The sequence below is a fragment of the Antechinus flavipes genome, chromosome 4, assembly GCF_016432865.1.
Source record: "Antechinus flavipes isolate AdamAnt ecotype Samford, QLD, Australia chromosome 4, AdamAnt_v2, whole genome shotgun sequence".
Lineage (NCBI taxonomy): Eukaryota > Metazoa > Chordata > Mammalia > Dasyuromorphia > Dasyuridae > Antechinus > Antechinus flavipes.
Genome location: NC_067401.1, coordinates 450,282,394 through 450,305,685, shown reverse-complemented (window position 1 = coordinate 450,305,685; position 23,292 = coordinate 450,282,394). Strand labels below are relative to the sequence as shown.

General features: G+C 50.4%; 1 protein-coding gene across 4 annotated transcripts in view; it reads right to left on the bottom strand.

The window, feature by feature from the left end:
• Positions 1 to 4,311: 4,311 nt before the first annotated feature.
• ZZZ3 (zinc finger ZZ-type containing 3) overlaps positions 4,312 to 23,292 on the bottom strand; it is a 68,416-nt gene continuing 49,435 nt past the window's right edge. For 3 of the 4 annotated variants that reach the window (XM_051999383.1, XM_051999382.1, XM_051999384.1), the window contains exons 4-13: positions 14,232 to 14,370; positions 12,091 to 12,238; positions 11,892 to 12,007; positions 11,538 to 11,609; positions 11,348 to 11,449; positions 10,446 to 10,541; positions 7,776 to 7,931; positions 6,776 to 6,910; positions 6,548 to 6,648; positions 4,312 to 5,464 (exon numbers count right to left, since the gene is read on the bottom strand). In XM_051999383.1, coding sequence (XP_051855343.1) covers positions 5,320 to 5,464; positions 6,548 to 6,648; positions 6,776 to 6,910; positions 7,776 to 7,931; positions 10,446 to 10,541; positions 11,348 to 11,449; positions 11,538 to 11,609; positions 11,892 to 12,007; positions 12,091 to 12,238; positions 14,232 to 14,370 — 1,210 coding nt within the window. In that variant the 3' untranslated portion in view covers positions 4,312 to 5,319. The remainder of the gene's footprint in view (positions 5,465 to 6,547; positions 6,649 to 6,775; positions 6,911 to 7,775; positions 7,932 to 10,445; positions 10,542 to 11,347; positions 11,450 to 11,537; positions 11,610 to 11,891; positions 12,008 to 12,090; positions 12,239 to 14,231; positions 14,371 to 23,292) is intronic. The other variant, XM_051999385.1, reaches the window with a different exon arrangement.

The window sequence follows — 23,292 nt, the reverse complement described above, 5'->3', positions numbered from 1 at the left end:
TCTCTCACACACGACCTCCCCGTCTCCGTCTCTCACACACGACCTCCCCGTCTCCGTCTCTCTCACACACGACCTCCCCGTCTCTCTCTCTCTCACGACCTCCCCGTCTCCGTCTCTCACACACGACCTCCCCGTCTCCGTCTCTCTCTCACACGATCTCCCCGTCTCCATCTCTCTCTCTCTCTCATGATCTCCCCATCTCCCGTCTCTCACACACGACCTCCCCGTCTCTCTCTCACACGATCTCCCCGTCTCCATCTCTCTCTCTCTCTCATGATCTCCCCATCTCCCGTCTCTCACACACGACCTCCCCGTCTCTCTCACACACGATCTCCCCGTCTCCGTCTCTCACACGACCTCCCCGTCTCCGTCTCTCTCTCACACGATCTCCCCGTCTCCATCTCTCTCTCTCTCTCATGATCTCCCCATCTCCCGTCTCTCACACACGACCTCCCCGTCTCTCTCTCACACACGACCTCCCCGTCTCCGTTTCTCTCTCACACACGATCTCCCCGTCTCCGTCTCTCACACGACCTCCCCGTCTCCGTCTCTCTCACACACAATCTCCCCGTCTCCGTCTCTTTCTCTCTCACGATCTCCCCGTCTCCGTCACTCTCACACACAATCTCCCCGTCTCCGTCTCTTTCTCTCTCACGATCTCCCCGTCTCCCGTCTCTCACACACGACCTCCCCGTCTCCGTCTCTCTCACACACAACCTCCCCGTCTCCCGTCTCTCACACACGACCTCCCCGTCTCAGTCTCTCACACACGACCTCCCCGTCTCCGTCTCTCTCTCTCATGATCTCCCCGTCTCCCGTCTCACACACGACCTCCCCGTCTCCGTTTCTCTCTCACACACGATCTCCCCGTCTCCGTCTCTCACACGACCTCCCCGTCTCCGTCTCTCACACGACCTCCCCGTCTCCGTCTCTCTCACACACAATCTCCCCGTCTCCGTCTCTTTCTCTCTCACGATCTCCCCGTCTCCCGTCTCTCACACACGACCTCCCCGTCTCCGTCTCTCTCTCACACGATCTCCCCGTCTCCATCTCTCTCTCTCTCTCATGATCTCCCCATCTCCCGTCTCTCACACACGACCTCCCCGTCTCTCTCTCACACACGACCTCCCCGTCTCCGTCTCTCACACACGACCTCCCCGTCTCCATTTCTCTCTCACACACGATCTCCCCGTCTCCGTCTCTCACACAACCTCCCCGTCTCCGTCTCTCTCTCACACGATCTCCCCGTCTCCATCTCTCTCTCTCTCTCATGATCTCCCCATCTCCCGTCTCTCACACACGACCTCCCCGTCTCTCTCTCACACACGACCTCCCCGTCTCCGTCTCTCACACACGACCTCCCCGTCTCCGTCTCTCTCACACACGACCTCCCCGTCTCTCTCTCTCTCACGACCTCCCCGTCTCCGTCTCTCACACACGACCTCCCCGTCTCCGTCTCTCTCTCACACGATCTCCCCGTCTCCATCTCTCTCTCTCTCTCATGATCTCCCCATCTCCCGTCTCTCACACACGACCTCCCCGTCTCTCTCTCACACGATCTCCCCGTCTCCATCTCTCTCTCTCTCTCATGATCTCCCCATCTCCCGTCTCTCACACACGACCTCCCCGTCTCTCTCACACACGATCTCCCCGTCTCCGTCTCTCACACGACCTCCCCGTCTCCGTCTCTCTCTCACACGATCTCCCCGTCTCCATCTCTCTCTCTCTCTCATGATCTCCCCATCTCCCGTCTCTCACACACGACCTCCCCGTCTCTCTCTCACACACGACCTCCCCGTCTCCGTTTCTCTCTCACACACGATCTCCCCGTCTCCGTCTCTCACACGACCTCCCCGTCTCCGTCTCTCTCACACACAATCTCCCCGTCTCCGTCTCTTTCTCTCTCACGATCTCCCCGTCTCCGTCACTCTCACACACAATCTCCCCGTCTCCGTCTCTTTCTCTCTCACGATCTCCCCGTCTCCCGTCTCTCACACACGACCTCCCCGTCTCCGTCTCTCTCACACACAACCTCCCCGTCTCCCGTCTCTCACACACGACCTCCCCGTCTCCGTCTCTCTCACACACGACCTCCCCGTCTCCGTCTCTCTCTCTCATGATCTCCCCGTCTCCCGTCTCACACACGACCTCCCCGTCTCCGTTTCTCTCTCACACACGATCTCCCCGTCTCCGTCTCTCACACGACCTCCCCGTCTCCGTCTCTCACACGACCTCCCCGTCTCCGTCTCTCTCACACACAATCTCCCCGTCTCCGTCTCTTTCTCTCTCACGATCTCCCCGTCTCCCGTCTCTCACACACGACCTCCCCGTCTCCGTCTCTCTCTCACACGATCTCCCCGTCTCCATCTCTCTCTCTCTCTCATGATCTCCCCATCTCCCGTCTCTCACACACGACCTCCCCGTCTCTCTCTCACACACGACCTCCCCGTCTCCGTCTCTCACACACGACCTCCCCGTCTCCGTTTCTCTCTCACACACGATCTCCCCGTCTCCGTCTCTCACACAACCTCCCCGTCTCCGTCTCTCTCTCACACAATCTCCCCGTCTCCATCTCTCTCTCTCTCTCTCATGATCTCCCCATCTCCCGTCTCTCACACACGACCTCCCCGTCTCAGTCTCTTACACACGACCTCCCCGTCTCCGTCTCTCTCACACACAATCTCCCCGTCTCCGTCTCTTTCTCTCTCACGATCTCCCCGTCTCCGTCTCTCTCTCACGACCTCCCCGTCTCCGTCTCTCTCTCTCATGATCTCCCCGTCTCCCGTCTCTCACACACAACCTCCCCGTCTCAGTCTCTCACACACGACCTCCCCGTCTCTGTCTCTCTCTCTCTCATGATCTCCCCGTCTCCCGTCTCACACACGATCTCCCCATCTCCCGTCTCTCATACATGACCTCCCCGTCTCCGTCTCTCACACACGACCTCCCCGTCTCCCGTCTCTCACACACGATCTCCCCGTCTCCGTCTCTCACACACGACCTCCCCGTCTCCCGTTTCTCACACACGATCTCCCCGTCTCCCGTCTCTCACACACGATCTCCCCATCTCCGTCTCTCTCCCACAATCTCCCCATCTCTCCCACAATCTCCCCATCTCTCCGTTTCTCTCTCTTCTCACCTCTCCTCCCACCCCAATCCTGCATTGTCAGAACCAGGAGACACCTTGCAAGTTTTCTAGCTCATCTCCTTCACTTGATCAGCAAGGCAGGTGAGGCTCAAAGGTGTTTGGACAATTCCTGCTCAGCTGGGATGTGGCTCCCATTTTAAAAATGGGGAACCAGAACAGAATTCCCTGCTGGAAAGTCAGCCCCGAAGCCAACTCGGCCCCACCTTCTTTCCTCAGCAACCCTCTCCCCTCCATACGGGACCTGCTGGGGAACTCTACACAAGTTGGCCCTGTTCCAAGCAGTGAAAGCCAGTCAGACAGAAGCCAATTCTGCGGCCTCTCGGGGGATCTCAAAGCCAGAGTATGGTGCTTCTCAAAGCGGATCTTTCTTGGGCTCTTTTCACATCAAGCAAGTGAGAAGTCATCCACCCTTTGTACCCCCACCCCAAAGGGAGAGTGATATGGCCGGCCGATGGACCCTAAATCATAGCTGTGTGCATCTGATCCGTGTTCCCCATTACTTTCAGTCCCCAACAACTAAACACCACGAGGCTGGGACGACGGCAGCCATTCATTCCTTGGGCATCACTGCTTACTGCCACGATACGAGTATATACTTTTAGGATACCCACCTAGGAACAAATGCCAAGAAACACCGAGATGATGGAGAAAATTCTGGACCCCTTCTCTTTTCTGTCAACAATACTGACTGAGAACAATTTTATTCCAAATATTAAACTCATTTCTGTGGAAGGGGGTTGCTATCAGAGCGCTCTCATGGTTGTACATTTAAGACCAGAAGTGGAATCTGGGGCAAATTCTCAGACCAGAAAACAGATGGAAAGTTCTGCTCACGTATTTCAGGCGATCAATGTTGGACTCAACTCACTTCTGCGTGGGTTATACTTTCAAGCAAATACGAGAACCTAGTTACGTATTCGTTATCTATGAGAAATGTTCTCATCCGAGCTGGAGTAAAACGATTCAGCCTGATCTTAACATAACTTCGGAAATCCAGCAGCACCAAATCTCACGTTTTCTTTGCGTCTCCAAGAAAGCGGTTCTCTGGGAAGACTCGCTCGAGTCTGTTTTGAGGAGCCGGCCCAAGGCAGCTCCAAGTTGCCGCCCCATCCCACCACCGTACGAACGCCGGCAATGCGCACAGAAGGAAGTCGCCACAGCCATTTCTACTATAAACAGACAGTATCCACATAGTTTATTTCTCACAGTTCTCTTGACAAATGACCATTATTTAAGAACAGACAGTATACACAGATAAGAAGAAACATACAAAATGTCTTAAATGACGCACAACAAAATCCGGCAATATAAAAGGGTGCAGGTGAGCCGGTGCTCCCTGCGCAGACGAGGTGGAATCACTTGTTTAAATAGTAATAAAAATACAATCTTTCATGGATCTGGGGCAGACTACAAAAGAGGGAGGTTATTACCATACAGATGATTCGCTTTCAGGCAGTTTTCTTTGCCGAGTCGCACGGAGAACTCCGAGCTGAGGCAGAGGCTGTGCACTTTCGAGGAGTTAATGTGGAGTATTAGAGACTGGACACAGTTACTACCACTGGCACTTTCACCATAGTTTGTACACATCACATGATCAATCTTATAGAACATGACATTTAAAAAATAGATCTGAGGGACGACCGGATCACACTCATACACCGCGACTGCGAGCCGGTCACAGAGGCGACGCGCGGGGGCCTCTGGTAGTGCTTCACTGTAGGGGGCGGGGGGGCAGTTCGAAGGGCCAGTCACTGTGATTATGGAAGCAGCGCCGACTGGATGGGGAGGGACACATCGGTGAGAAGGATCCTAGAAGCAAACACCATCATCGGTTAAAACTCTGTCCTCACGACAAAACTGCAGCCTAAAAACGGTCTTCCTATAAATACTCTGTCTTCTCGACACCATCGTCGAGACTTAGCTGTCTGAAGCCTTTGGGATGGGCTCTCCCTGATGGGGGCTCACCCCCCGGAGAAGACCCTCCCCCCGGGGCGACACGCCCAGAAGGTGCGGGCGCTTGGTCGGCGGGTGGGCTGCCGAGGACCCCGCCCAACAGGTGGCGAGACCCCTCGGGAGCGGTCATCGCAGAGCGTCCTTTCAAGGAAAGCTGAGACGACACCGGTCCCATGGCAAGGTGTGGAAGAGCAGCGTGGCCTGGGGTCTCTCCCATGTCATCTGTTGGCTGGAAAGTAGTTTGGGTCCAGATAACTGTAGCTGGTGCCCTGGGACACGCAGTAGTCTCTGTCTAAGAAAGTCTCTGCCCGGTAAATGGGCTCCAGCTGGTGGTCCTCCTTGTGGAAGTCTGTCTCATGAAGGCTGGAAAACACGCACACAAAACCTGGGGGTCACCACACACGGCCAAGGACTCGGCGGAGGACCTGGCGGTCTCATGGACACGCCCCAGACGCGCCTCCCACTCCCAACACTTTAGCCCTTTTCAATCTAAACATTGTTTCTTCCTGAGGCAACATGCCAGAAGCAGACCCTAAGTGGTTAATTTTTAAATGTTTTAGAATTTTTTTAAAGATCATTTTTATTTTATTTTAATAGCATATTATTTTTCCAATTACATGTAAAGATGTTTTTTAACCTTCATTTTTGTAAGATCTGGAGTTGCAAGTTTGTTTTTCCCTTTCCCTTCCTCACCTCTGTCCCCTCCCCATACCAGCAAACAATCTACTACATGTACGTTCATTTTGAACCTATTTCCATGAGAGTCAAGTTGGGAAAGAAAAACCAGAACCAGAGGGAAAACCATAGGAAAGAAAGATGAAGAGACTATAGCACTCTCCTCAAACAAACTGGGAGTCACAAGTTCTCTCCCTTCCACCCCTCTCCTGCCTATTGAGAAAACAAGCAACAGGACACAATTACACACGTGGGGTCATGCAAAATGACTTAAACATGAGTCAGGCCTTTAAATAAACTAAAGTAAATAAATGAGGGCCTTTTCCTGCCTTCATTTATTTACTTTAGTGTGTCCATTCTTTCTCCGCAGGGGGAGAACTTTTCTGCGTCACGTAACTGTAGTGAAAGTACATGTCAAGTGCTTTGCAAATCTTAAAGCACGATGGAAATGTGGCTGTAATTTTTATAATGAAAAGAGATGAACATTTAGTAAGCACCGGCTGTGTGCCAGGCACTGTGCTAAGTGTCTTTGCAAATACAACCTCACTGGATACTTGCAACAATGCCATTCTGATCCCCATTTAACAGATGAGTAAACCAATTTCATGAAACTGATGAGTGTCCGGGGCGGCACCTGAACTCGCCCCTGGCTGCCCCTTAGAGTAACCCTAAGAAAGCTATTTCACACAGAGAGCCCAACCCACTGGCTGGCACTCCATGCCCAGACACTGGCTGGCCCAGCCAGAGGGGATCCGGGGAAGAGGTACTCACCAGTCTGAGCAAGCGTCACAGAAATCTAGGGACATTTCCGGGGGGCAATCCTGGCAGTGCCACCGAATGCCCTGAATGGGCTCCATGCCGCAGTTGTCGCACTGTGAGGAGATCAGAGCAGCAAGGTCAGGGGACCCTCTCTTGGCGGGAGCCATAGGGTGGGAGGGGGCATTTGGAGTCGGGGCCCTCTGCGCCCCCCCCCTGGCCTGGGGGGGCCCGGTCCCCTACCTTGAAGCCAGCGTGCTGCACAAAGCCGCCCTCGGCCTGCATCTGCTGCAGCTTCCTCTTCTTCAGCTTCTTCAACTCCAGCAGCTCCTTGTACTCGGGTAGCTCCCGGCACGGAACAGGAATGCTCTCTTCATCCTGAGGGGAGCAGCCCAGATGCCCCTGTTGGTGCCTCCCTCTGAGTCCGGCCCACTGGACGGGCAGCTTATGGGGAGCCGAGCACAAGGCTCTGTGCGGGGCAGGGCACCCCAGAAGAACGGGGAGCGTAACGGAGCCCAGACAATAGGACGGGGGGGAGGGAAGGTGGCTGAGGAAGCGTCCCCAGACCGAAGCCCCTCTAAGGTTCTAGCACAGAGGGCAAGGATCAAAGGACTTCAAGTGTTGGGAGGGCGCAGGGGCTTTCCCCATTTGCCCACCTTCAAACAGAAGGAAACACTTATAAAGGAAAGAAAGGCAACTACTCCCAAAAAGGACACATCCAGGGAAGATGCACCAGCCCAATCCCTCATGCCCTGTGCCCACAAAACGCTGAAGACAAGAGGGGGCATTCAACCTTATGGGGGACAGCCCGCATCCTCCTTCTCAGACAAGAGGCAGAGCCCCAACAGCACAAATAATTCCCTCCAAGCAAGAGCTATGGTCCCGCCCACCTAAAACAAGGCTCCAGTCCCGGAGACCAGCCCAAGGCTCCTCTCAGGCCTGCAGCTGCTGCAGGCACCCTGGAATGGAGGAGGGCATGGTGGATGGCACTGCCCATCAGCAGGACCGGTCAGGACTTGGCAGTGAGTCAATGGAGTCATGGGGCCCGTGGGAAGCGTTTCTCCCTCTCTCCTCCCTCCCTGCCTCCACTCCCCTTCCTTTCTCCCAAGGGTCACAGCCATTTGCCTCCATCACGAGGGACTGGAAGGAGGCTTGTCTTCTCACCAATGCTACAAGCAAGAAAGCCCCAGCGGTCCTGCCCAAAGGGGAGAAGGAAGGGCCCCAAAAGGCTGGGAGGACCTACCGAGGCCTCATCAGCCGCGGGGTCCATGTGGCCATGGAAGCCGGCCCTGTCGTCGTCCTCATCCATGTACACTGGAGGTTCATGGGAGGTCATGAAAGTGGAGGGCTTGAAGAGATGCTTGTTGAGGGGGTGCTGCCGTCGGCTCGTTGAAGACTGCTTCAGGGAACGCAGGCAAAAGATGGGTCAGAAACCCCTGTTCAGTCACTGAGGTCACACAGTGGGTTGGGGCTCACTTTTCCAAAGGGGGTTCCCCCTGCGCTCACCCTGGGTCTGCCTATCCGACTAGGACCACAGGCCCCCCCTTGCCCTTCCCTCACAGCCAAGAGACGGCTAACCAGCACCCCAAAGATCTCCCAGGGTACGATGGACAGAACACACAAACCCCGGGCCTAGCTGTTGTGAGAATAGGAAAGCCAAAGCTGAAAGGAACAAGTGTGGACTGACAGGAAGGTTAAACCCCATCGCTCCCCACAATTCAGACATCTGAAGCCATCAAGAGACAGGGCTAGCAGGACCGACGTGGCCCTAGCTGTCAGTCACAGTATACAAAGCTTCTCAGAGGACCGGTGACATCACGGGGGGACACAGGACAACCAGTGGCGGCTCAGGATGCACCTCAGGACAATGGAAGTAACTGTTTTTGTCCACCCATTCTACCACTGGAAGTCCTCACTCTCCCCTAACTCCCCAGTGGATTTGAGGTCCGCCATTTATCAGCAGTCTGGCTTAAGCCCACCCCCTTTTTCTTTTTTCAGTAACATTTTCCCAGCATTCATTTTTGTAAAGCTGGGAAGACCAATTTTTTTCACTCCTTTCCTTGCTCCTCCTCTTCAAGACAAAAAGAAAAAAGGTGGAAATAATATGCTTTGATCCAAATTCATCGAGACAGTTTTCCTTAGAAAAGCATCTACGGCCAAATAGAATGCAACATAAAAGAGCCAAAAATGGTCAAAAGGATAAAAAAAAAAAAAAAAAAGGAACAGCATGTAAGCTGAGACATGATAAAAACGACAGACATATGAAACAGTGAAGAGAAAACAGTTGAGAACTGCCGGGCCATCTCAATGCCAGACCACTCAGAAATGAAGGGCCAAGAGATCTGTGAAGGATCCACCAGTCCCCATTGGCAGGGAACTTCCCAGGAACATCACAACCAAAATCCAGAGTTTTTAGGTCAAAGGAAAAACACTACAAGGAATAAAAGGAGTCAAGAAACCAGGAACCACAGAAAAGATCCCACAGGATTCAGCAGCCCAAGCTGAGAAGAAGCAAAGGTCGGAAAAGGACACGGCAAAGGACGTGGCTTTCCAGTCGGGAAAGAGCTACCCGGCAAGACAGAGGGCCAGGTGGGCTCAGCAAGAGCTTCCCGCCTTCCCTGATGAGAAGTCCAAGGAGAACTGGAGAGAAACCGGGAAGTTCAAACACAGAAACCAAGAAAAAAAGAAAAGCTGGACGAACAACTAAAACGGCTTTCATCCCGACACAGCAGGATGGTCCCTGTGCCCCCTGGGCCCTGTCATCACCAGGGGTCACAGGAGGAAGCAGATCCAGCCCAGGACGGGGAATCTTCTGGAGACCTTGGGAGAAAACCAGACAGAGAGGGGAGGAGGGGCCAGGAGAATGCAAAGGAAAATTAACTCGAGAGCAACCTCACCCTCACCTGCACCAGTCCAAAGTGCGCACACACACACACACACACACACACACACACACACGTAGAAGGGAGCACACATGGACACACACATGGGCACGGACAGCTGGGTAGAGAAGCAAGAAGAGGTGGCGGAACTGGAGGAAGAGCAGATCAAGGGAGGGATGAGTCCTGAGCAAAACAAACAAAACATGGGGAGCTCTTTTGGGGGGCCAAGAATGGGGAGGGGAGGGGGGCCCACAAAGTGGGTTGGACCAAGCCCTACACTTCAAGAGTAATGCAGGAGAGCGGACACAGTGAACATAAGAAGCCGGAAGCCGGCCCTCAGAAAGCTGGGGCTCCGCCAGGCCGGCTCCCAGAGGCCCGTGATCCCAGAGGCCCATGACCCTGGGCCAGGCGTAGACCCCCAAAGAGTTGCCAATTCCTGAGTCATGAGACCTTGAAGGACCGAGGACACTTGGCTCACTGGCCGGGCGACTTGTGGGGCTTCTTCGCCAGTCTGGCGGGGGGAGAAGGGCCCTAACGTCCCTTCGGGAATCTCCCACTGAGGGGTTCTGCCCTTCACGGGCTCGTGGGGAGGCTGAGGGAGCCGGAGGCGCGCAGTAAACACCATCAGCTGGGGGACCCATGACCACAAAACATCTCCTTTTTCTCCACCCCACCCCATACCTTTTCCGCCCAACAATTCCACCTGGGCTGGAATCGGGGGTAGCAGCGCCAGGGTCCCAGGAGCCGGCTCCAGAGAAGAGGACAGAGGGCAGCAGGGGCATGCCCAAAAGAGCCCCGAAAGGGGAAAGGGGCAGCCCCCAACCCCAAGACTGCTCCACGTTGTCCTACCCAAGCACAGCCCCCCCATGCCAACAATTCTTCCCTCTCCCTCGGGCCCCCCACCCACTGGGGCAGAGTGTGGCCTCGCCTGTGGGGGACAAGTCCGGGGACCCTCACGAAGGCTAAGAGCCCAGGAGGATGCCCCAAAGAGGCGGCTCCCTTGCTGGCGGGGGCCTCGGGGCCTTCCTCACCTTCTTGGAGTACATGTACAAGTTGGGCGTCCTGCCTGGCACCGGGATGCCGGCCTTCGTCAGCTTTATGAAATACTTCTGCACGCGGCTGGCGACCTGAGGGACACAGAAGGGGGCTTTAAAAGAGGGACATGGCATCCAGAGAGGGACAGTGCCGGGGAAAGACGACATTTGCCCACCCAAGAGAGCCGCGCTCTGACCTGGAAGGGCCGTCTCCACGCTCGGAGCCCACTGGCTCGCGGGGCTGGGCGGCCCTCTGCCTGGGCTACAACACAGACCTCTCAGGTGGCCCGATCCAACAGCCCCACCTTGAGTGGCCCCTCATGGAGAGGGGGATTGTCAGCTGGACTCTGGGACAGGACCAGGTGGCTCTGCCACCCAACACAGATATTTCCTACCTGGGTCCTCAACCCAGCAAAGGTGACAAGCCCGTCCTGCACGCTAGGAGAGAGCTGGCCCTGACCTTTGGAAGCCCAGGGGTCAAGCCCTCCGACACCTCCTGCAGACCCGGGCCTTCCCCCACCCCAGACGGTGGGCAGGTGTGGGTACAGAAGAGCCCCCCAGAAGGCAAAGGAAAGGTACTTGTTGGGGGTGACAGGCCACCCACAGGATGGGGCAGGGAGGAAAGAGGCAGGGGTGAGTGAGTGTGCTAAGGGGGGTGCACATGGAGGACTGCCAACATGGTGGAGCTGTGTAAGAATGTTTGGGAACAGAGTGCAAAGCTGCCCCTGTGGGCCAATGGGGATGACTCCCAGGCATGAAGCCAGGCCCAAGGAGAGCCCAGGACAGACGATGGGCACAGGAGGGCATGTGTGCCCACAGCCCCCGAGCACCCAGCAGCCCCACAGCCAGGTGACCCACACCCAGCGCTCCCGCGTTGCCGGTCCCGCTGCTCCCATCACCTGCTTGGCGGTCCTGTTGCCCAGCTCATCGGCGATCTTCTGCCAACGCCGAGACTCAACCTCCTCAGGGGGGTACTTCAGGAGGAGCTGCTCCAGCTTTTTCTAAAGAAAACACAGGCATGGCCGTGAGACCGAGGATGGGCGTTCTCCGCTGTGCCCTGACGCATCCGGGGGGAGGAGGGGGTGTTACCTGCTCCTCCACGGTCCAGAGCTGATTGAAGGTCTCCGGTTTGGTCTCGTCACACAGACGGCCTCTTATCATCTATTCAGAGAAAAAGGGGGTGGAAGGGCTCAGGCTGGTGGGCAAGGTCTTCGGGCCAGAGACCTTTAAGACTCGGAGCCTGTGCCCACCCAAAGGAACTACGCAGAACAGGGCTTCAGAAAAAGGTGGCAGGGTGGGAGATGGAGGGTATCAAGGAGCAGGAGGCGAAGGGCGCCCAGCCAATGGCTCTCAAAGACGCATCTCTCCTGGCTAGAGGAGCCACCATAGCCATGAAAAGGAAAGGCCTCCGTGCTGTGGCAGACATCCTGCCCTCTCCCTTACCTGGGGCCGGCTGCTAGAACCCTCTGGGCCATCGCTTAAAGGCAGCACAGAATAGGAAAAGGCGTCCCCGTCCTTCCTCGCATCCAAGGGGCTTTTGGGTCTGGCAGGTAAGCCGACTACAGAGGACACAAGACAGGATTAGTCAGCACGTTTCAAGAGACGTTCCGCTCCATTGGCGCGGACCCCACGCGCGACCTACCTTTATCAAAAACCAGCTTCACCCTCCTCGTATTGCGTTTGCGGTTTTTAAATTCCCGTTCAAAGTTTCCAAGGCTGTTAGTGTACTGGTCCCACGCGATCTCTGGTAATTGGACAACTCTCTGTGGAAATGGAAGCCCTATATCAGTCTGGAAAACAGAAAAACAAAATGAGAAAAACATTAATGGAAAGATATCTTCGACACGGCCAATGAGAGGGAGAGGGTCCCCAGAGGGGAAGGGAAGAGAACCAAAAGGGTCCCCCATGGCAGCCACGAAGAAGGCTCCGAAAAGCAGACGAGGGCCTGACCAGGCGGGGAAAGGAAGCATTAGGCACTGAATGATTTATTAAAACTAAAAGAAGGCATTTACTGAAGGGCATCCCTTACCCCAAGGCACCAATGTCCCAGTGGGACGGGGAGGGACACCCCCCATCACAAACATGCTGAGCCAGAGCCAGGGCCAGAGCGGAAGCCTGCTGCGGGGGCAGGGCCCGGGGGCCTCCTTCCCACCCACCCGACTACCTACAACCAACTCCCAAAGCCACCCAAGCAGAGAGCCCGAGGCCATGCGCTCCAACGCTACCCTGTGCACAGCCCTCACCCCCTTCCTAGCACGGGAGGGGGTTCACCCTCACGCTAAGCAGGCCACAGACCAGGAGTCAGCAAGGAAGTCTCCGCTCAGCCTTGGAGGCTCAGAGAGACCAGGCCTCCGAGGACCAATCGAGGGCTTTAGTTTAAAATAGAAATTCTTCTTGTTGTTGAATGGCTAAGTCCTACCGGACTCTGCCCAGCTCCATTTAGGGTTTTCTTTGCAAAGATTCCAGACAAGTTTGCCTTTTCCTTTTAAAGCCCATTTTACAGATAAGGAAACTGAGGCAAACAGGTTCACACAACTAGGAAGCACCTGAGGCCATATTTGAAATCGAAAGAGGGGTCCTTCCCGACTCCAAGCCCCTTCACTGCCCAGCAAACATGGCCTTCCCAGGAACAAAAATGTTCCATCATCTCTGGACACCCAAATTTTTGCATGGAAAAACCAAAACCCAGCCATCTCACAATCCACAGTTTAGAAGGAAGGAAGGTAGGAAGCGGTCGCTGAGAAGCTCATCTCATTCAAGCCAAGGGTTCCATTACGCAGGGGAAGAGCCTGAAGCCGTCCAGCCCCCCAACAACTCCTGCCTTTCCCGGCACCCCAAGAGAGACCCCCCCACCCCCGGTCCCTAGCCCAGAGACGCCAAGTGCTACTCTCCACGTTACATGCAACGGAGCAGCACGTGAACATTGGGAGCCTGCTAGAACCAAGCACCGCGTCTGCATCCGAGATCTGGGTACCGTCCCCACGTCCGGGGATCTCCTCCCTTCGCTAACAACCCGAGGGGGCACATGTGTAGAGGCGCAGAGGTTATGACCCTCTGATGAGGGAAAAACAGAGTCAGAAGGGTTCTGGCAGCTGCTCTCCCAACACTCGGATATGGGGAGATGCCACAGCCCCCCATAGGATAAGAAGAATAGGAAAAAAAAAGAATAACCATAAACATAGCATTCATCCAGCAGCTGCTAAGTACCAGGCCCTGTACTAAGCCCTTGGCAACACCACCACCCTGGGAAGTAAAGGTTATCATGATCTCCATGTGACAACTGAGGAAACTGAGGCAAGCAGGGGAAGGGTTCACCCAGAGTCACACCCTTGACTCTGGAGCCTCCCTCAAGGCCAAAATTCTATCCGGTCACACTGCCAGGCTTTCCCTTTTTTCAAAAAAGGGATGTAGAGATTAATTCATTTTCATTTCTTGCATAAATGCCGCAAGGACTTTAACAGGGCGCCCATTTTTATTAATAGGAAATTCTCTCTACAAAATGATCAGAGCCCCACATCTGAAGCCTTAAGGAGCCTTCAAGAAGGCCCTTCTCTGCCAGCCGGGGGGAGATCGTGAGTGCCAGAAGCCTTCTTCTCTGGCCTCATCAAGGGGGGAATCAGATGGACAAAGGCCCGGGAGGGCCTGGCCCCTGTGTGTTCCCTGTGGCCTAGGAGTAGGGAAAGGACGAGTAGAGAAAGCCGGTCCCAACGTACATGACCCCCACAAACCAGAACACACCAGATAACAGATCCCAAGAAAGCTTTAAAAACATCCACTCGGTACCTTCTTCTGGAGTTTTTCCACAAATCCAATGGGATCCCTCAGTGCTTCTCTCTGGTGTCTGCCTAAACTTTCGAGGTCTTGGACTGCTTGAGTACGTTGAGCCTCGAGTACGGCAATCGTCTGTAACAGTCTCTGATAACTACAGAGACAAAGGGAGACATCTCACCAAAGCGCACTGGTAACAAGGGAGAAAAACTGAGTGCAAACCGTGAGCGACCTGAAACAGGTTAGCAAACATTTTACTTGGGAGAAACGGGGCACCCTCAATTAGGGAAAGCAATCCCGGCGGAAATGGGAACCAGGAAGGAACTCTGCTTTCTGGGAGCTGAACAGGAAAATGCATCACTGAAATCGGGCCTTCGCCAGCTGGACCCCTTGGTCCAAGTCCTTCCAGCCAGGGACAGAGAGAAAAGCCCAAAAAGACTTCGCAGGAAGAGCCCATCATAGCCCCCCGAGCAGTATTAGCACTTCCTTGGCGGGGGCGAGGGGGACCATCGCATAGAAACCTTCCCACCCACAGCTGAGGCAGCAGGCAGGAGTCAGCAAGTCCTGAATGGAGGCCTCAAGCCACATTCCCCCAAATGGAAGGCAGAAGGTGCTTCCTTTTAAGAAAGGTCAGTGGACAGGAGCTTTATTACACTTCTCACCCAGATGGGTCACTCTGTGAAGTGTGTGTTGCGAGAGCCTTTCTGTGTGCACTCCTCCAGGAAAGGGGCTTTCTGGGTATCCTTAGAAACTAGCAAACTGCCCTGTGCTTCCTAGGGGCTAAAGAAATGCGAAACGAATTCAATTTTAATACAGGATAAGCACCCAAGACAGGAGAACAAGAGAGAACGGGGTGTTGGGTCAGACCCTGACAGAGGGTCTCCTAAAGGGACGCGCCCAAATTTGGGCATGGAGAACTGCGAGATGAAGTGGAGAAGCCCACATGCCTGAACCACTCTCCCCCCTATACACGCCATAACACAGCCAACCAGAAGATGGGAAAATGCAAAGTGGAGAACAAGCTGAGATCCAGTCACTGCAGGAGCAAAGGAAAATGAGATGGGACCCTGGATAGCCAGGGTGTCAAGGCCTAAGGAGACAGGAGTAGGGTCAAAGAACAAATCTTGCCCTTCTGAAGTCTGCAGTAGATAATCCTTAGAACTATGTAAAAATGCCAGGGGCCTGCTTGGAATTTTTTGTCATTACTTTTAAAACTGATGACTTTTCTTCTACAGCCTCACAAAGTTAACAACTATAAGTAGCCATTTATAGGCTGTAGTATGCCCATTTAACTTGCATTATATCTGACAGCTGAACTTAGCAGACATTTGATAGACATTTACTGTGGACTTCCCGAGGCCTTAGGGGAAACAGAAAACAGAGAAGCCGCTCCCACAAAGTTGAGGTGCCCCTGTGCTGATTCAGAACAGAATCTTAACATTTTTGGCAGAGATTAATTAGTTCAAAATTTTTTCCCACTGGCTATACTAATTTTTCATCAGAAAATCTATTCAGACCAGCAGGATGAATACAGAGAGGACTAGCAAGACTTACATGAACTGATGCTGAGTGAAATGAGCAGAACCAGGAGATCATTAAATACCTCAACAACGATACTGTTTGAGGATGTATTCTGATGGAAGTGGATCTCTTCGATAAAGAAAGCTAATTCAGTTTCAAATGATCAAAGATGGACAGAAGCAGCTGCACCCAAAGAAAGAACACTGGGAGATGAATATAAACTGCTTGCATTTTTGTTTTTCTTCCTGGATTATTTCTACCTTCTGAATTCAATCCTCCCTATGCAACAAGAAAACTGTTCGGTTCTGCACACATATATTGTATCTAGGATATACTGTAATCTATTCAACATGTAAAGGACTGCTTGCCATCTGGGGGAGGGGGTGGAGGGAGGGAGGGGAAAAATCGGAACAGAAGTGAATGCAAGGGATAACGTTGTAAAAAATTACCCTGGCATGGGTTCTATCAATAAAAAGTTATTAAAAAAAAAAAAAAGAAAGTCTATTCATTGTCTAATTAAAAAGCTGAGTACAAAAATTTGCAAAAGAGAAAACAATTTGACAAAATAAATCTCAACTTATCTTTTTTAAGAAGTGAAATAAAAATCAGTAGCTTTTACCTCTAGTAATTATAAAATCTTCAAATTATTTCTGACTGAAAAACTCAGAGCTTTTGAAGAAAGCTTCAATTTTCTGTCTTAAACCATTAGTCTCTAAACCTAATGTTTGCAGATTTTAGGGGATCTGTAATTTGGGTTAAAAAATATTTATTCTTACAAGATCCCAACTGAAATTTACATATTCTTCAATTATTAAAAAAAATATTACTCAAAATATTTTTCTGAGAAGAGGCCTGGAGGTTTCAAACTGCTGAAGGGACCCATGGCACAAAAGAAAGATTAAGGGTTAAGAATTCCTGATAAAAATATTTTATAAGATTCAGCAAAATTGGATCACCTCCTGAATTATTCATTCTATGAATAATCTTTTCTAAATCCTTATCCTAAAATGCCCAATGTCAGAAATTGTGAAATAAACACATCAATAAGAAAAGCACACTCCAGTCTGGTGTTAATGCAGCAACTATTACAGAAAGCCATCATGACCTCCCCAAAGCCTCTCTCCAAACCAGACGGCACTGTGGAGCTGATCTCTACCAAGAAAGCAGCAAATGCTGGCAGGTTCTGTTGATGTCCCAAATACTGTGTCTGTGCAGCAGTGGGGTATACAGGTGTTCAGGAGGACTAACGCCAGAGGTGAAGGCTGCTTTCCAACTCGCCCCTGTGGCTCTTCGTTCCAAGAAGGTGCTCAAGAGCAGTGGCCATCCCCTAAAAAAAACCACCTCAGCAGACGGCCTAACCCTGGCTGAGGATAACTAACAGGCCTCAAAAACCAGTCGCTGAGTCAGGCAGGTGTCCAGCCCAAGAACATGAAGATTTTCCCAACAGAAGGGGCAAAGGAGAACAAGTTCTCCCAATGGCCAAGATGGCGGCCACACCAGGCACCCCAAAGGACCAACGACGAGGTCGTCCACTGCATCCTGGGCCACTGTTGGTGGTTGTGACTTTATGCAAATTTCCTCACTTAAAATTCAGTTGTCCTACTAGAAGACATCAGTCCATGATGTCACTAGTCTTCTTTGTAAAATAAAGGACAAATAATTGTCCAGGTATTTGCTTTCTGAAAACTTGCCTGACTCAGTCTAAAGAAAAAGTCATCAAGAGCAATCAACAGACTACCCACAGAAATCTAAGAAACAAATGGGAAGGAGTCCAGTTCTGAGCATCAATAATGACATATCAGAAAAGAAAAGGGGGAAGAGGAAAGGAAAAAAATTATAGTTTTTAGACAATTTATAAATATTGACTTGCCTTAAAAATGCCCCAATCATGAGATTCTTGTCTCCCATGCTTACTACAGAAGGAACTCATCTTACGATCTTGCCATTACCCATAGAAGGCATAATCAAGTTGAAGGGCATGGAAGCATTAACTCATGGACTTTCCTAGGCTGGGCAACAAGAGAGGTGTTTTTATACTAGTTCTAAAGACAGCACAAAGCCTAATTCCATGAGACAACTCCTAACCAAACATGGACCCTCCCCCTCCCAAAAATTAATGAATTATATTTTACAGGAGACAAATTCATTACTGAGGCAGGAGTCATCACTAAATCAGTTATGAAGGCAGAAAACTGACTTCTTAGCACAAAGAGGAAAATGAATACAAACTTCAAAAAATAAAAATGGGGAAGATATCTGGTACACTATTAAAAACAAGTTTGACCTATTTAACAAGTTATAACAATGAAAAAAAAAATGGATGGAGGGGAAAACATCCACATAATCAATAACATCTTTCAGTTGACAAACACTAAGCAATCATCACGACACAAAGAGGAGGAAAAGAAAAAGAAGAAAAGGAAGGAAATCTATAAAGATTTTTATAACAAACTTTTCCACGTCAAGGGTAAGAGAAATCTCACAACATCACAGGTTTGCATTTCTATCTTGGGAAAGTAGAAAGGATACTGAAGTAAACAAAAATGAATTGAAAAAAGCATAAACAGGCTAGTGATTGAAAAAAATCATTTTTGAGAACTCTAAAGGATGAAAAGAGAAGAAAAAATCTCTGATCTTTCTTTTCTTTCTTTTTTTGAAATGGTACCTGAGAGACTACCACACACCTACATTCCCAACAGCATAAAGTCAAAAAACTAACCTTTATACCCATGTATTTGTGGGGTTATCTTTAATAAGCATCTTGGTAGGGAACAGGGAACCACATTTGTGCATTCACATTTGACAGTGATGAAAAGAATAGCATCAGCTGACAAAGTTTTAAAAGCATTCAATCTGAAACGGTGGCCCAACACCATAAAGACTCTCCAGCAGCATGTCTAAATCAAACAGGATTCACTGAAATATAAAATACAGTCATCCTTGTTTGATGACCCTATCACAATCATTAAGCAAGGATTAAAATTGGGAGACATGCTCTTCAAAGGCAAACTGATCTCCGCTGTCACAATGGAGATCACATTTAAACTGGAAGCATTTCCCAACCGGTGGCAAAGTTCTGCAGATACTCCTGGTGTAGATTACCTTGAGCTGATTTCATCACTTTCAGGGTTTGGCCCAACTGTCCACGCAGAAAAAACAAGGGCAAAAATCCTTTTTGTCCAGTCTAAGACCTACTATTGTTTTAGAAACATGGACACTTGGCTAGTTCTGTCCTATGACAGGGAATCTCACTATAATTGCATTATAATTTTCTTTTTTTATTTTTTTTTCCCCTGAGGCAATTGGGGTTGTGACTTTACTCAGAGTCACATAGCTAGGAAGTGTGAAATGTCACATTTGAACCTGATCACACTTGCCAAAATGTAGATTAACAACTGTCCGACAAGATGAACTGCAGTCCTTTTCACATTCTCTCAGTCTCCCGCCTCACTCATCTCGCCTCTGAGATCAAAGGGCTTATACTTTGAGCTCTCGATCAAGACGGCTGAACAGAGGGTTACCCAGAAAGATAATGGAGAGGCAGACAGTGGATGAGAGCAGACTACATCCACCATAAACAAGGAATTCCGCACGTGGCCGTGCAAACTATCACCCAAGAAATGGGCAGGACCCAAACACTGCCACTCACATGGCAAGAAGAGAAGGGAGGAGAATCCAGAGCCTCCACGGCAGGGAGGGAGGTCCCCAGCATCGTAGAGGGAGCCCCAAGAGGACAAGTGTCCCCCCAACCAGCAGATGCGAAGAGCTGCAATCCGCAGTGAGCAGAGAGCAGCCACCTCAGCACAAGCACCTCTGTATTGGTGTGGACTCCATCAGGGACACAACCAGCAAAAGAAAAAAATGACAATTTCCCTGTGTGTTTCTTTAAAGCTCATTTACACAAAAATCAAGTTGAATGTAAAACTAGGCCAAACAACAAAAGGAATTCAAAACTAGGTTATCAGCCTGACCCCGCTGGGTAGGAAAGAACTAAAAGCCAGCCTAAAAGACAGCCTTTTAAACTGTATGGACACAACCCTTACCCAATCATGAGATTCTTGTCTCCCATGCTTACAACACTTACCATGGCCCAGCTGGGTGCTAAAGGCTGGACACAGAAAGAAAGGCAAGCTAAACGAAGATTAAAAATTAACTAATCTAAAAAGCATTTCACATAGAACCCAGAATGGCCTAAAGAAAAGCCCCAAATCCGCTGCCTACTTCTGTGTCCACTTCGTTCCGGCCCCACCATCCACCTGTTCAGAGGTGAGAGGGAAACTGCCTCAACTATGCACCCAACCTTCTGCTGGTTTTTACTTCCTCCTCTGATTTGGTGCCAATTGTAGCTCTTCTTTAACAGGCTGAATCGAGCCAAGCCGATTCCCAAATCAGACCAGAATTCCCTTCCTTTCCGGTCTGTGACTCAGTGTGTGCGCCTCCAGAAGCTCCCAAGCCAAGGACCATCAAGGAGGGGCTGGCACTCCAGGAACATGATCCTCAGTAAGCCTGGACTCTTATGAGCTCACTTTTTACCTTTGCTTTCTCACACATATCACATCCTCCCCATAACCAAGTTTTTTTAAAGCCCCCCAAAGAAAGATTTGTTAAAGAGGAATAAAAAACAAAACCCAACACTCTGTAATTCTAATTATTGTCTTTGTCATCAAAGGAAATGTGAGAAAATCCATTTCCCCTTCCCTTCTTTAGAAAGGTTGGAGAATGAGTGTAGGGGAAATAGAGATCACGAATATAACAGATGAATTTGTTAGAACTGTCGAATGGCTTCCCCTCTCCATTCTTCAAGGTTATTCTTCCTTGTTATATTTGCATTTGATTTGTAAATAAAGGTGATATAAAAACAAAAGATAAAATTATATAAGGACATCCTGACTTCACTAGTCACTGTACAATTTCTCCATCTCTTTACCCATTCTTATACCTTTCCCTGCAACAGAGAGACCCTGGTGCATAAGGCCACTGTTTTCTTGGTTCTGGGTTTGAGAATCTTCTCCATTGTGAGAAACTCCTCACAAGAAACCAAATGTCCCATCAAAAGTTGCTTCCTTTCTCACCACCCCCTGAAGTATAATAAAAATTATCTCCCCCAATTTCCATCCCCCCAGGAGGACATCAGAACCACTTTAGCTATTTACAACTATAAGAGTCCAAAGAATCCATGTTCCCTATGCTTTCCCACAAAAAAATACAAACAAGAAAACAAAACAAGGCTTTTCATGACACACTAGGAACGAGACTGAAAAACGAGCAAAGGGAGTTCACCAGCTCTCCTAAGAGCTGGCCCGTTTTTCAAGAGTGGGTCCCCCAGTGAAACCAGCCAAACGATCCTGAAAAGAGAAAAGGGAATAAATGCAAAAGCTCCCCAACTTACAATCACAAGTACCACCGAGGCAGATGACAGTCATCCTGGGGCCTGAGGCCCAGAGCCACATCATTCCCTGACTTAGCAGTCTAACAGCCTGGGAACAAGGAAAGGGATTAGCCTGGAACGGGTCACTTTGGAGAAGTCCTCCCTGCTTACTCATGACTGAAATGACCAAGGCTCCAAGCAGGCTGCCTAAATTTCCGAAAACATGGGACACACGCTCCATCCACCACATCCATTCTCCACGAGCACATCTGCTCCTGTTTTTGGTACTTGAGGACATCATTTCTGCAGTCACAGTAAAAAAAAATTCACCGAGGACAGCGGGGTGCTCTGATAACACTGCTTGGCTTCTCTGGGAATGGAATTCCCTAGTGAGCTTTCTTCAGTTCCATCTTTTAAGTCCAAGGTCATTCCTCATGAAAAAACATAGGCTGCTCTCCACTGACCATGGGCAGCCTCCCAAGCAGCAGTCCTGGGCCTCTACTAGTCTACCTGTCCCCAACATGGCAATCAATCAACTGGGGAGAAGATGAATAAATGAAGAGGCCAAAGGCCATCTCTGGCTGTCCTTGGCTTTCCTGCTGGCATGGATACCCATCTGCCATGTCACTGATCGTCCAAGAGTTCCCTGAAGGAGTGGTGAGTATGGTGCCCAATTAATGACATTTAACAGATATGTCTGTAAACCACTACTAAATAGCCCTACATACACACACCAACTTGCCCCAGCAAAAAAAAAAGAAAAAGAGAAAGAAAAAAAAACCTCAGCTATCATTTTGAAACATTATAAATTTCTTATTATTCAATTTTAAAAGGCCATGTAAAAAACTTCTCTATTACTTCAAATATTTTAGCAAGATGAGTTTCAGCCCTTAGAAAGTCTAACTAAAGCTTTATTGTGCTTTATTTCTGGGTTCCTTCCTTTTCTTGTGTCACCATTATCATTACCAGGCTCCTCCTCCTCCTCCCAGGCCCAAGAGCCCGCTGGCCCAACTGTGGCAGGAAAGTTTGCCCAAGCATTTAGTGGGCCCCTTCCCCTGCCCGCCCCCTTTACCCTGCAATGTGCACCAGTTGCTGGCTGCCCCAGATGTCCTGGCTGGGCAGGGTTTTTCAGTAATGGCTGAGCTGCTGTTTGCAAATGCTACCATTTTCTTATCTTTCTCCAGATTTCCTTGGCTATAATATTGCCTCAGTAATTATAACCCCTTAATCACCAATTAGCAAGCTTAAGAAATGCTGGCAGCTGAAAGAGAAAACAATGCAAGTATGCAGTAGAAACTGGAGGGCTGAGTTACTCACCCTAGGCCCTCCCATCCTTGAGGGCTGCTGTTTGCCTTAATCTTCTCCAGAACCTCTCCCCATATTCTTTAGGTACTGAGTTGACAGAGACAATTTTCATATTCAAATCCCATCCATCTCCTTGGATTTGCACAAGGACAAGATGGAGAAAAGGATAAGATGAGTTTGGAGCCTTCGAGGATGGAACTCCATGACCTGGGGAAGATTGTACTTCCCAGCTCCTTCAGAACCTAATCACTTTAGATGATCAAAACTTAGGGGCAGGAAAGTCATCTTTAGGACGGCCCTAAGGATAACTTTGCTCATTTGTAGAGGATAATGGTTGACAGGTCCTGAGAGAGAGCAAATCTTCCTGATTCCAAGCCTGGGGCTTTAGGCCCTCTGGGCCACTGAGCTGTCCTATCAAAGCTGGGTGGATTCCAAGCCCATAGCCTGCCCTGAGCGGGGCTTCTCATAATCTTTCCCCAGAGTGCTTTCCTAGGCCTCTGCATACCTCCACCAAGGAGAGGCCTGGGTTGGGGCCCACTGTCTCTCTCTCATTCACTGGCCAAACCCAAATAAGAGATGCTCTTTCTGAGTCTGCTTTCATTGCTAACATCTTCAGACCTGGAAGACACGGTCTCTTTTGAGGAAAGAATACAACAGCAACAAACTTAAACTCAAACCAAACATTAAAACAAATGATTAGCTTGGGACTGGGGTATAGATTTGGTTCCCATTTCATATATCACGTCTCTCTGTCCATGTTCTCTTCTGTATTGGCACACAAGTTCCTGGAGAGAAGGGACTGTTTGCTTCTATGGCTCTTTCCAGCCAGTGCAGCACTGGATGTCGTGGTCTACCTAAGTGGCCTGGAGTAGATTTCTGTCT